We start from the raw sequence: 13682 nt of genomic DNA, 5'->3' as shown, positions 1-13682 counted from the left end.
TACCAGAGTGTTACCAAGGCATGCCTGGAGATTTAGCAATAAGAATAGTAGGAGAGTGGAAGAAACCACAGGAGGAGATTAAAAATCAGCTCAGGGTTTTCATTGGCTATTTTAAAATGGAGAATCTGTAATTAAAGCTTTAGAAGGTTCACAAATAGCTCAGCTTTCTGCCTGCTCGCTCATATTATCAGTTTGTTGCTGTTACAAAGAGCTGGATTTTATACTTTGACTGAAAGGGTATAAAAGTAAAAGGTAAGGTCTCTGTCTCCTTTCTGGTTCTGCTTTAAATAAAGTGGAGTTACTGTAGCAAATTTTGTTTTGCTTTAAATTTCTTTTTCCTGTTAATTGCTGTTAATAGATAGGAGAAGAAATGTGAGGCGAGAAAAGAAAATGTAAAAGAGGAGACAGCGAGAATTAAAAAAAATAAAATAAAAAAATCCAAGCACTCCCGACTAGCATATACAAGCAGGGGAGACTGCAGAGTTCTGTGTTTTAGGCGGCATAAAGAATTCTTGTTAGCATTCAGATACTGTGGTGAAGAGTGAATTATTAATTCTTTGATAAGATCCACGTTGGCATTTGAGTGTCACTTTTGGATAGCTACTTGTTAATGGTTTGCAGATACAGCAAGAACAGGAAGACACTATCTATTCGAAGGATATAACATTGGGCAATATAAACAAAAATCACTTTGTTACTGTTCAGCTTTTGGAGGGCAGGGGGAAAAGCTGCCTTATATATCTGGTGCTTTCCTAGAACAAAAGATTAATAATAATTTGCACTTGCATAGCCTGGTAATAATGCATGATATCTAGCTGATGGGATATACAAAGGATTCATGTGCTGGTTTTGGAGCTCGCTGAATTTATAAATATAGCGTCTGGGTAGACTGTGGAGCTGTGCAGATTAGTATTGTTAGGGATACACAAATATCCTACCTGCTCTCTTCTACCTGCCCCGAGTCTAAGTTGTCATGTTAGGTAAACCCGCAGTGCACATATGGCTGGAACTAATTCTGTAAGTGGTTGTGTTGAGCGTAGGGCTGTTGAAAAGGTGATTTGTATGGTCAGGGTAAAATTGCTGAGATCTAATTAAAAATAGAAGGGCTTCATAGTGCCCATCTTCTGAACTCTCTAAAATTGAGAACCAGCTGATGGGGCCGAAAATGCAATCCAAGAGCTTTTACTTCTTGCAGAAATGTACTTGTTAAGAAAAATCCATGCTAGCTTGATTTGTTATCATGCTCTTTGTGTCTTCAAGAGTTTAAGATGAGAGCTACTGAATCATTTAGTTCAGCAACTGCTACTAATGCAGGATTGTTCCTTGGAGGTGGTCTGCATGCCAATACAGGATGCAATTCACTTGCACCTGTATGAGCGCTGGCAATTATTAACTCGCCTCACACCCCAGGGAAGTATGCAGGTGAACACTTCCTCTTCCTCCCACCCCCAGGTGAGCAAATAGTCACTGTTAGACTGTGTCTGGCCCAAGGTCATGCAGTGAGGCAATGTGACAGTAGGATTGAGTAGAGGAGCTGCCTGCTGTAGGAGCTATGCTCACTTGTGGAGGGAAGAAGGCTCTGAGACTGGGAATTCAGTATTGTGAAGGTATTCTCGCTCCCCTGTGAAGTGTGATAAGAGGCTGGTTTTGTGTGTCTGTCTGTTCTCAGATCATGTCTTAACAGCCCATCAACTACTGACCACCAACAGAAAGATTTTAATTACCTTTAAAAAAAATAGATTATTCAGTTCTGTCATTCCCTTTCACTATGCCTATGCATGAGAGTAAAGGTCTGCAGGGAGAGGCCATTCAGAAATCAGGATGTACATTGGTATTTTATTTACAGGGGCTGGGGGAAGAGTAGTGGGGGAGGGTGTTTTACCTTTTAATTAAGGAAAGACTTCATTGGGATTTGAACCTGTGACCTTCAGTCCAGGAGCTTCTACTGTTTGAGCTAAAGCTTGAGTAGTTCCTCTACCTTGTAGCGGTAATAGACCCTTCTCCACTTGTGTGGCCCAACCACTAGAGGGAGACAAAAACCCACACGCTGCAAGACTGGATTATGTTTGCACCCTCATATCAGGGTCCAAAAAGTTGCAGCATGTTAACGTACTATTCTTGTAAACTTTCATGTAAACTCAGTACTGATGAAAGTGCTGAGTTGACAGCCCTTGAAATGGATGTCCTCACCTAGCCACAGAATGGTGGCTTCCCCCAACAGAGTGCTTCTGATATAACCTGGAGGGGCAACTCTAGCAATGAGGGGGTGTTGGACACACTGGCCCATTCCATCCTCTTCTGAGTTTGTCAACTGTTTATGGTGCAGGGGGGTCATGTGGACACTTGTCCAAGGAGGACTGGACTGAGACCACCAAACAGCTGTTGGAGGATTGGTTTCAGTCATTACCAACCTGGGCAGGACTTGAAATGACTACCTAAAGATGAAGGGCTCTTCAATGCGTTACCAGTCTCCTAAGACATGCCTGTTTCTCTGGGTTTTTCTCTTTGAAATGAGCAGTTCAGCTTGTTCCCACTGAAAATTCAGCTTGTTCACAATGAAAGTTCTATGGTAACATGCACAGTGCCGGGGTGAGTTGCTCTTCTTTTACCTCCCTGGCCTTGTGAATCAAGCTTTTGTGTCCCAGAGTCAGATTCTCTTTCTTCCCCCGCTCCCCCCCGCCAGCTGCATCACACACATTTCTTATGGATGTATCACTTAGATCAGGAGTTGTTGATTCAACTGGCATAAGCGAAAATGAAAATATAAGTGAAAATGAAAAACTTCAGAAGTTCTGGTGCTGGTTTTTGGTAACCTTTGTCAAACGTGGCAAACACACATTACGTTGCGAATGCACAAGGTGTTATATTGGGATAACAGATGACATTTATGTAAACTGTAGGTATACTGAAAAAACATAGTTTGGCTCAATGATTGAGTATAAAAGGGTCTCCTGAGAACATACAAACTAAATACCTGTGTAATCGTGCTTCTTTATAATATCCAGCAAACTTTGGATACTAGTCTCTCTTCTGTTTGTGGGACTAAATGGCTCAGGGGATTTGTAATGTGTAGAAGGGAATCTTGTGTTCTTAGGATGACACTCTGAATCCTGCCCAGCTTAGTAGCGATGGGCATTCATCTGACTGCTGCTCAGTGGACTATATGAAGTGAGTTTGATTTCAGTTCAGTTCCTTGAGGGCAAGTGTCCTCGTCAGAATGAACCCACCCTATATTTGGCACTAACTGTTCCCCTTGTTAGCAGTCTCAGTACGGAGGCCCAACTGACTGGATCCTGGAGACTGAGCTCGCTTTGACCTAGGGATGGCCCCTCCAGGTAAGGGTGGAGGTACAGTAGGAGAACAGTGGGAGGAAATCTTGTGCTGTTGCTGCCCGTCCTGTGTTTGCTCTCCAGATGGAGGGCGTTGCTCTCTAGGGCTGTTAGTCCAGCACATTTCATCGCAAGCATGAAACTAGTCACTTCTGCCATGCATCATGAGAGTTTATGCTTATCTGATTTCATAGCTCATCTCAATTCCACTGTTACTGTTTCCTTCACTATCCCATCTCCTCCCATAGGCGGTGCTATTTGTTTTATGATGACTGCATATTTGGCTGCAGAAGCCAAAGTGAAAGGCAACAAACAGAAACTTTTTCCTTTGCATGAGGCATCTGCTGGAATCTAAAGCAGGGACTTCTCACAATTTTGTGCGTTTCTAACCAAGAGGTGTGTGTGGTTTTTTCACCTCTGCAGCCATGACGGGACCAAGACCAGTAGTTCTGAGTGGCCCATCGGGAGCAGGAAAGAGCACTTTGTTAAAAAAGCTGCTTAAAGACTATGGCAATGTCTTCGGCTTCAGTGTCTCTCGTGAGTATTTGTGTGTGATCCAGCGGGGGGGAGTTTCACTTTTGCTTTCTAAAAGTGAAACCAAAGCTTAATAACAATCAAGGGCCTGCCTGCATAGCTGCTACACATGCAGAGCTAGGACTTCCCTGGGAGTTTTGCACATAGTGAGTCCCCACATCATAAATATGTTCCAGAGGAGTAGCCGTGTTAGTCTGTATACAGCAAAAACAATGAGCTTATGCCTGCAGAAATTAAATTGGTTAGTCTTTAAAGTGCTACAGGACTCTCGTTTTTTTTTGTGTGTGGTTTTTTTTATCATAAAAATGATGCATTTGCTATTGTGGGCTTGAATTAACGGCTCTTTGTTAGCTTGGGTGTGTTTAAATAACTTGGGCCATGTTTTACTACTGGCATTAATGGACATGACTCCAATGTCTTCATTGGCATTGCACCTTTAAAAGGGTCAGTGTCTTCATGCTGCCCTTAACACAGCACATAATGGATGTGGTTCAGACTCATCCCTTCCTGGGGTTTGTCTTTAGTCTTAAAAGTCACAAAGCCCTAAAGCAGGACTGTGCTTACAAACATATGACTTACGTCCTCTAAACACCCCCAAGAGAACTGATTAAGGTTCTCCCCACCTCCAAGCTTTAACCTTTTGCGAGTGGACTTAGTGAGACCTCTGTGGTCCTGTTATTGGGAGAGTCAGCAGAATAGTTCTGCTCATCTGTTCAGATTCTTATATCCTGACACTGAGTCACATACCTGCTTGTGCCAGTAACTGTTCTGGCTCATTGACTTATTTTCCTACTTAGAACTGTAAGATGTACAGCAGATCTTTGTTTTCTCTACATGAGAAGTATATGGTGGATTCCTTTAATATGTAAATAGCCATATTATATAGCTAACTTACTGTCCCTCCCATCCACCTCCAAACTCTGGAGAGCTGTGAATATTGACTTATCATATGTACTTTTTTAGTGCTTAGACACTAAGGTGACTGGCACTCAGTAAATACCTAAGGTAAGGAGTTAGATAATAAATGAATACCCCACCACCGTATCGTTGCTACAGGACTCAGAGTAGATGACCTGTGATAAAATCGGTTCTCTGTCTTATTGCTGTGACAAGAAGATGTTGTTTGTTTGCGTGTTTCCAGTAGCATTCTCCGGGTGATAGGTGTTGTACAGGCATATAGGAAGGCACAGTCTGCCCCAAAATGATTACAGTCTCTAAAAAATATGTATTACATGAGGTTGTGATACTCAATTTCAGATGAAAAATGTTAAATAGAACAGGATAAATGTAACCCTCCTATTTGCAGGCATTAAAATGTAATTGATTGATAAAGCTCCATCACTGGATACAGTATCCGGGAAGTTGCACAAGATTTAAAAATTAACCCAAATCTCTGACCATAAGAAAATTAATCCAAAAAAAAAGGAAGGAGCTGATGGAAAAAGGGGAAAGCCAAATAGCCAACTGTGTGCTGGCAGTTACAAGAAGACCTTGCACTGAGCCTTGAAAATGCCATGGAGGAGTTCCAGAGGACATCCTTGGGGATGAAGGGGTTCCACAGGCAGGGTCCCCATGAACGCTCTGTCTTGGCCTAGTTCATGTGAAACCTCAGAATAGAGAATAATGACAATCCAGATGATCTTCCATGCCTGAAAGCTCATGTTTTAGGCCTAGATTGAGGGTTCTATATATTAGCAACCAGACATAGCCAATTTCCAGTCCAGAATGCACACTTGTGTAGCCCGGTTCAGACAAGTTCTCTTGGATCATTAACTGCTTTCTTTAAACCAGTTTTTTAAAATCATCTTTGTAAAATGTGGTTCTATTTTTTTTTTTTTTTTGGATCCTCTAATTTTTAAAAGAATGACTGCTGAATGTTAATGACCAGTCTGTAAACCTGGGTGACTTGCATTCTGAATTTCTAGAGGATGGGCAGGCTTGAATTTCTAGTTCTTTTTTTATTCAACCTGTCCACTGTAAAACAGGCAGTTGGCACCCACTGCCTTAACTGACCACCTACATGTGTCTCCCAGGCTTTGAGAACAGTGGCATTCATGTTGAAGTCCAGCTCTGCTGGGTAGCTTATTTTTGCTGGGCCTCTGGGTGGTGTCTTTAGGTCTACTTATAAAATTAATTTTTACTGCAGTAGGAAGTTTTTGTACTAGTAACTTGGAGGCTCTGGGTAAAATCCTAGCCCTAGATTTCCATGGAGCCAGGATTCTGCCCCCTGTTAATATTGTGACTTTCAGAATAAGTTTAAATGTACTTGAGACTAAAAGACTTTTAAAATGTCTCCTTTTGGTACATGTATAATGCTTCTTTGTAGGCCTCTAGCAGCCCAACAAAATCTCACATCACAAAATTCAGCACAGAAGTAGACTTTATTGTCTGTCCCTGAGGCTGCCTCTGTGTTTTGGTTTTTTTTTTTAATCCAAGCACAGCACTTTACATGCAGGTGAGCTGTGCTTTATAGAAGCATATAGATGAGACCACACTGTTTTTCTGATCAAGTCCATTCCAACCAGTTTGAAATAGTCATTCATGTTGTGTTCGATGCCAACTGCCAGAGGGTGTATCACAGTTTCCAGAGCACAGAGTAGTGCTTCAGAATAACACAATTTGTAGTGGTCTCCAACAAGCCTCGTATGGATTCTAACTTGGTCTCCTATTTCATTCAGAACTCTGACCTTATTCATTACGTCTATCTCTATGAGCACCTCACAATCTTTTAAAATTAATTTATCCAGTACTCTGAGGTAGGGAAGTAGAATTATCCCTTTTTTACAGAGGGGAAACTGAGACACAGACAGACATAGGCCTGTTTAAACTAAAACGTAGGTCAACCTAGCTACATCGCTCAGGGTTGTGAAACATTTCACAAGCTGTGCAACTTAGTTAGGTCATCCCCACTACAGACACAGCTAGGTTGATGGAAGATTTCTTGCTCTGACCTAGCTGTTGCCTCTTGAGGGGGTGGATTTTCTACAGTGAAGGGAAAACCCCCTTCCATTGCTGTCATAAGTGTCAACGCTACACGTGCTACAGCAGCGTTGCTGCAGTGTTGCAGCTGTGCCTCTGTAGCACTTGTAGAATGTACATATCCTATATGAAGCATGTCTACACAAGGAAGTTAATGCACAGTAAGCTGGGGTGTGAATTTAAAGTACGCTAGCTACTCCACACTGATTCCCTCAGGCAGTTTAACTTAATGTACTGCCAGAGTTTATTAAACTGATGAGCACAAAGGCATTCTCAGTGTGCAGTAAGAATGTCTACATGGGAAGTCAGTGCAGTGCAGGCTTTTTCCATGTATAGACAAAAGACAAACAGCCCTAAATGACTTGCCCAGTGTCATGCAGAAAGTCTGTGCTGGAGCAAGGGATTGAATCCGAGTCTCACATGTCACAAGCTAGCAACCTAACTGTTGGACCATCCTTCTCTTCTATAACCAATGACTGAATCAGTTAATACCTGCTTAAAGTAACTAAAAACAAATGATGCACACTATGTTTTACATCGATAATTGGGGTCCAGAAGCTTTGATCAGATTAAACAGATAAGCAAATTATCAAGTGATCGAACTGAAGCCTGTTTATGCTGCTGAGTAAGTGGCTTTGTATTGCTTTGACATTATTTTACTCTTGGATGAATTACAAAATTACAGAGACTGTGTTTGCTTACAGATACCACAAGGCAACCAAGAGTCGGAGAAATGAATGGCAAAGGTCAGTGTATTGAACTTGTGTGTATTGTCAGATTAGGTAGGGCTACTGCTCTGCAAATTCCGGACAGCGTTTCCTGCTATGGGAACGTTTGCGGAACCTGACATCAATAGCCAGCTTTGCTGGTAGAAAATGAAGAGCAAACAGTGCTTGTAACCAATGGATAAATACATGTTTGAGCAAGTTTTATTTATAGGCACGTTCCATGAAAGTGTAATTGCAGGGAAGTCAGACCTTATTTACTTAGAGTTTATGGAGTGTATCTAGCAGGCAGAAGGAGTACGTGTCCAATAACACTATTTTACACTTATATGGCACCTTTTATTCTGAATGATCCCAAAGGGACTTGTAGACTGAAGATATAAACTATACACAGGGATAACTTCACCTTCAAATGAAATGCAGCTGCGTCTGGTGTGGGAGGTAGCAGCTATGTACTAGAACACAGCAACATTACACAGCAGTTTAGGATATGCCAACTGTTGAGCACACAGCAGCTGCAGCTAACTTCAGTGGGAGCTACTGAGTGCTCAGCACCTTTGAAAATTAGATCACTTCACTTCGGTACCTATAGGTGGATTTAAGAGCTAAACACTAGGCACTCAGTTTTGAAAATCTAGGCCTCAACGGTCACAAGTAATAGTAAGGTTCTGGATTTCATCCCTAGTCCAAAAGACCTTGCCTCCAGTGGCATAGTATAGAACCCTCGCCCCGCTCAAGAAGCATTCTGGTTTACTACTGACTGGGAGGGAATAGTGTAATTTAACTCAATTGCCAGAGCAACTGAGGTTTAAATGCAGCCACACTAGAGTCAACCCAGCACCAAAAAGCATCTGAAATGTCTTAATGGTGTCTTTATGCCTGGGTAGGTCAAAAGCATCCACATATGATTTTTATCTACTTTCCCAAAGGACAGTTTACCTTTCAACTGAGAATAAGAAATTTCAGGGGGCACAATAAGCCTCTTAAAAATAGAGACACGTAGTCTGAAATGACTTCTCATCTACTAATGTAGTGTTTTGTGAGCACAGCACTATAATGAGATAGGTCACTGGAGATCTGGAGAGTAGAAGAGGCAGTGTAAACAGCAGCACCAGTATATCCAGCCAATTGTAAAGATGTATGGGAGATAACTGAATACCATGAGCGGAGTGTGGGGATCCATTTGGGTTGCTATATGTGGTAACTGAAGGCCAACTTTTTGAATTGAGTGCCTAAAACTAGGCACCTAAATAAGCACTTAGTTGCCTAACAGAGACATTTAGGTGCTCCAGTACATATTAAACACCCAAAATGTACACCCTTGGCCCTTAGCCTTTAACTTGTTTTAAGTCAGATGAAAGCTGTGCACTGATGTAGATTATTTTTTATTATTGCTGGATCCAGAGTACCACTTTGTGACCAGAGAACAAATGCAGAAAGAAATTGATGCTGGTGAATTCATTGAGCATGCAGAGTTCTCTGGAAATATGTATGGAACAAGGTATGTATGTGTTACACTGTATCCAAAAGCTCATGTGGGCTACGGATTGAGATTTACTGACTTCTTGTGTTCTGCCCTGAGATTATGTTGGGGAAATATTTTAACTTGCCATGACACTGTTCTCTTCAGAATGGGAAGATTCTGCTCCTAGTCTAAGCTTTTCACTCTGACAGCATGTGTGCTGTTAATTTTATTCTGTCATTAGTAATTGGTGAAATTCACCCTGTACAGAAGGTCAATATTGGGCATATGCAACACTCAAATTCTGCTTAAGCCTCAAGGTTTGAGTGGGACATAGATGGCCCTTCACAGAAGTGAATTTCATCCATTCAGAATGTTTATAGTGCTCTTCATCTTCAAAGTGCTCTACAAAGATTAATTAAACAAAGTGGGATTTAGATTCTTCATTCACTCCCTGTGTTATCCCATAGCCTGAGTGTGATCTGATCAGTGCTGAAAGCATGTGTCACTTGTTTTAGTCTGGTACAGTAACACTTACAAATTAATAAATTCTCTCTGGTGTGGGCACTCTGCAATTAGGATTAAAGTGCGAGGTGGATTTTAAAATAGCATTGCTACTGGCATAAAAGTGATCATTAATGAAACAGTAATTAAGTAAGCTGCAATTTTAAAATAAATGTCAGATATTTTACATAACACAAAATCTCTGCCAATTATTACAGCACAGGTTGGATCTGAAAGGGAAAAGTAAAATAAGGTCAATTATTTTCTAGGATATCAAATCAGTGATAGAATGAGTTGATTTTAAAATTACAAATACCTTTTAAGGTGAACTTAAATGCTTTAAAAATAAACGTATAAAAAGTCTAAAATTTCCAAAATGACTAGTAATTTAGCAGGACAAACTTGACAATTTAAGAGGACCTGATGTTTAGAGGATGGGTATTCCACATGTTCTGAAAATCAGGCCCCTTAAAGGTGTGTCAAAAATCGGGGCAACCAAAATCACACATCCCTTTTAAAAATATAGTCCTAAGCTTCTGAGAGACCAGACTGCATTATCAGAATGTAAAATCAATACATTTTAAAACAAAACAAATGAAAATAATTTTCTCTCACTTTAGAGTACCGGCCTACACTTCAGTTCTAGTTTCTGTATCTCTTGCAAGAGATTAGACGTTATTCCCCTAAGGCAATGTAGGGAAGACAGCTTCCTGCTTTGCTCTAGCATTTGTGATGTCATTGGCTTGTGCAGGAGGAACACATAATCTTGACCTTCGATCTTCGCAGTTGGAAACCTTCCAACTCACCTTAAAGGAGAAACCAAGTTCAAGCCTCTTAAATCCATGGATTCAGTCTGCTAAGGGGAGTTTGCCTTTTGAATGGGTAGTTCCATTTAACCCAGATGTTCAGCCACTCTTCTGGGGTACCTCCCAGGGAGCCAGTTTAGCTTACTGACCACAAATGGCAATGGCTGCTGTTTGGTCAGGAGAGTGTTAGCATGCATTCCTCTGCATGTGGAGGCAGTGGGCGTGGGCCAGACAAAGATGTGGTACGCAGTTGGGTGTCATCGGTGTGAACTTTTAGGACCCTGTCTGCTCATACATGAGTTACCAAATAAAGATTAAAAGAAACATGCCATTGCAGAGTGAAATGCAGAGTATTTTTTTTTGCTGTTTTATGTCAGTTCAGCTCTTTATTCTGACTAAAATGTCAAGATGGAGCGGAGAAGGGAAACAGTGGAGAAAGAACTGGGAAAAAGATAGTGAGTTGAACTGGGATAGGCAAGAAGATCAGGAGAAACCAGTAAAACAGGAGCTCTGTTTTGTCCCCTCCGTGGAGGAGAGCTGTTGTGAAGGAGTCTGACCGTACCACTGTGTTCTGCCATCCCGTATTGATCTTCTGCACTAACGCAGTTGGATTTCTGGAAGAATCCCGCAGTCAGGTGTTGGTTAGTCACTAGCTGGGGCTCTTCCTCTGTGTGTCAGAGCCCCAACCCAGTGATAGGGGTGGTGTGCTTTTGCATGTGCCACCCTCAGGGTGAAACAGTATGGAAAGCCTTACCGTTTGGGGTGCTTAATGATTTTCAAAGCATTTTTCTATAGTTAGCAGTGCTGAGCAAGGTCTCTGACTGAATTCCCAGTCTGGTAGTACATCTTGGCTACTTGCATAATATCCCCTGCAGTTTCAGTTAGATGAAGGATTCTTCCCTTCCTGTCCTAATCTGTTTACATCACATTAATATGCACTGCTATTACAGCTGCCATGGTGCACCCCAGAGGTGTCTGCAATTTAGTGGTGGGGAAGCATGTCCTGTATGTATGCTATATTGGAGTTTGTTTAGGCATACTTCAGAATCAGAGGTGCTTTGTAATAGAAAAACATCTCCCCTCATGTTTTCCCATCATATAGACCGAGGTTTGTTTTCTGCATTCCCCTCTCTCCCTCCCAGCCCTCCAAAGGCTCCAGACATGATTCGTCAGACTATTTAGGGCCTGATCCTAAGAGGTACCAAGCACCCACAGTTCTCACTGAAGTTCAGGATTAGGCCTTTTGCATGTCCTAGAAATGCTAAGTAATATTACTTAAAAAAATAAAAGTAATATTACTGTTTGTTGTTGTATTGCCGTAGCATCTAGGGACCCCAGTCCTGGACCAGGGCCCCCTTGTGCTGTACAAAAACAGAATATAACATCGGCAGAGCATGAGTTTGATCTCTGAATGAGAAAATACCAGGAACTACTAAGGCAGAATGGGACTGTTCACAGCTGGGATGAGCACAGGCCTTTCCATCCAACAACTTTACATGTGACTCAGGTACTGGGATCATTAAACTTGACCATGAGCTAAAATGTCCGCCTTCTGTAAACACTTCCATTCCCTCCCTCTAACTGCCGTGGAGGTTTAAACATCTAGTAAATCCCTCTGGAAACCTTTGTATAGATCTAAACTTTTTTGCAACTATTCCTATCCCTTCTGAAAAGTCTCAGGTTTCTGTGCAGTCTGAGGGCCAATTGCAAGTCTGGTATAAACGGGTGCAAATCTCTTGATTTCATCCATTTAGCTGCGTATGCAGGGTCTGAATTTTCCCCTTAATCTTTTCTCCCTAGATATTCTTGCATCTTGACGAAGTGGGTTGCAGCCCACGAAAGCTTATGCCTTAATTAGTCTTTAAAGTACTACAGGACTCTTGTTGTTTTCCCTAGATATTGCCACTCTTTATGCACTCTGCTTTGCCCATCTGTAAGCTTTGGGAGCCGGTATTTTAAATCCAAAGACAGCTGTTTTGTTTTACCAGATATTTGTAAGATCATTTCTACTGTACACCTCTGGCCATCTTATGAATGCAAGGATTGGTCAATACTCAAATAGACTAACCATTCACCTAGTCTGGAATCCTATCTCCAAGAACAGCTAATGCTGTGCTGTGGATACAAGCTTCTTCCTGCCTCTGCCCAGCTAGTGATTTGTTCATGCCCTGAAACATGGTGATGCTATTCTTCATACAATATTGTACATTTCTATAACACTTTCCATCTCAAAGCAATAAAAGCAGCCCTGAGAGGCATCCTTTTCTGAGCTGCAGTCAGCTGGTGTGCACACGATGCTGGCAGGGAGGGGAAATTTTAACCAAGGAAATCAGGAGGAAACCCCAAGGCTTACTAAAAGTATCGTAGAAGAAAACAGAGGACTTAAGGCCAGGTCCAAGAGATCTAATCCTTTCATGACTGAAAGATAGAATGCTTTTTTCAAGATATTTTGGTGATGGAGAAATATATAAGAGCCTGAATCAAAGAGAAATTAACTTACTCCAGGAGGTGTCAGTAATTTTGAAAAACTAGCCCCCCCCCCCCACCCCCCCCCTCAAAAATACCAAAACACTTTCTCTGATCACAAGGGCTAAAAATTTTCAGGCTAATTGTTTTGAATGCTTAATTTGAAACCAGTTAAAGGAGCCTGTTTTTCACGAAGTGCTGAGCACCTGCCCTTTGAGAATCAGGCCCCTCTAAGATGCCTCAGGTCAGACACCCAAACTCAGTAGTCACTTGGACCTTGGCCAGGATCTTTGCCGCGTGTGTGCATGCAACTAAAATGCCCGGTAATGTGAATGCTGAGAGCTCTGTACTCAAACTAAAATCACTAGGAGTTAAAGACAGCACCTGGGGCATTTCATGTTCTTAAACTGGAGGATGGGGAAAAAGCATCTTTGCATGGTTAGTGTTTGAGTAATTTTTGTGGATTTGTGATAGAAAACAGTCGGAGCCATAGTTCTAATCACTAACAGCTTCTGCAGTTTGGGAAGCCAGTATAGTCAATGAGCTCGTAAATCTCAGTGTTTGTATAGAGTACAGCAATGATGATAAAGTGGGTTTAAAGGCCTTAGGACAGGATTAAGGCGGAAATCCCAAGAATAATTTTGAAAGCTGTGACTCCCTTCACCTGTTGCAGCAGGACAAATCTTGTTAAACAACGTCCTAACTCCAGCTTTCTGCTGCTTATTGTTAGAATAATTCTGGGATTTGTATGGCCCTCATTACTGTAGTTTCTGAGCACCTCACCATCTTTAATGTATTTATATAGGGAAAGACTGTTATCCCTATTTTGCAGATGGGCAACTGAGGCACAGAGAAGCCAGCAGGTAGGGGGGTAGCA

The 13682-nt window shown here is 41.7% G+C and overlaps 1 protein-coding gene across 4 annotated transcripts in view; it reads left to right on the top strand.

Moving 5' to 3' along the window:
- GUK1 (guanylate kinase 1) overlaps positions 1–13682 on the top strand; it is a 42553-nt gene that overhangs the window by 18723 nt on the left and 10148 nt on the right. For 2 of the 4 annotated variants that reach the window (XM_067530412.1, XM_067530415.1), the window contains exons 2-4: positions 3753–3866; positions 7547–7588; positions 8972–9068. In XM_067530412.1, coding sequence (XP_067386513.1) covers positions 3753–3866; positions 7547–7588; positions 8972–9068 — 253 coding nt within the window. Of the gene's footprint in view, positions 1–3260; positions 3336–3752; positions 3867–7546; positions 7589–8971; positions 9069–13682 lie in introns of all 4 variants that reach the window. The other 2 variants (XM_067530413.1, XM_067530414.1) reach the window with 2 other exon arrangements.

The sequence above is a fragment of the Emydura macquarii genome, unplaced genomic scaffold (assembly GCF_026122565.2).
Source record: "Emydura macquarii macquarii isolate MOO-44397 ecotype Brisbane River unplaced genomic scaffold, CSIRO-AGI_Emac_v2 contig_3080, whole genome shotgun sequence".
In the NCBI taxonomy this organism is placed as follows: Eukaryota; Metazoa; Chordata; order Testudines; family Chelidae; genus Emydura; species Emydura macquarii.
Note: the sequence above shows the minus strand (reverse complement) of the source record. Positions and strands in the feature narration are given on the sequence as shown.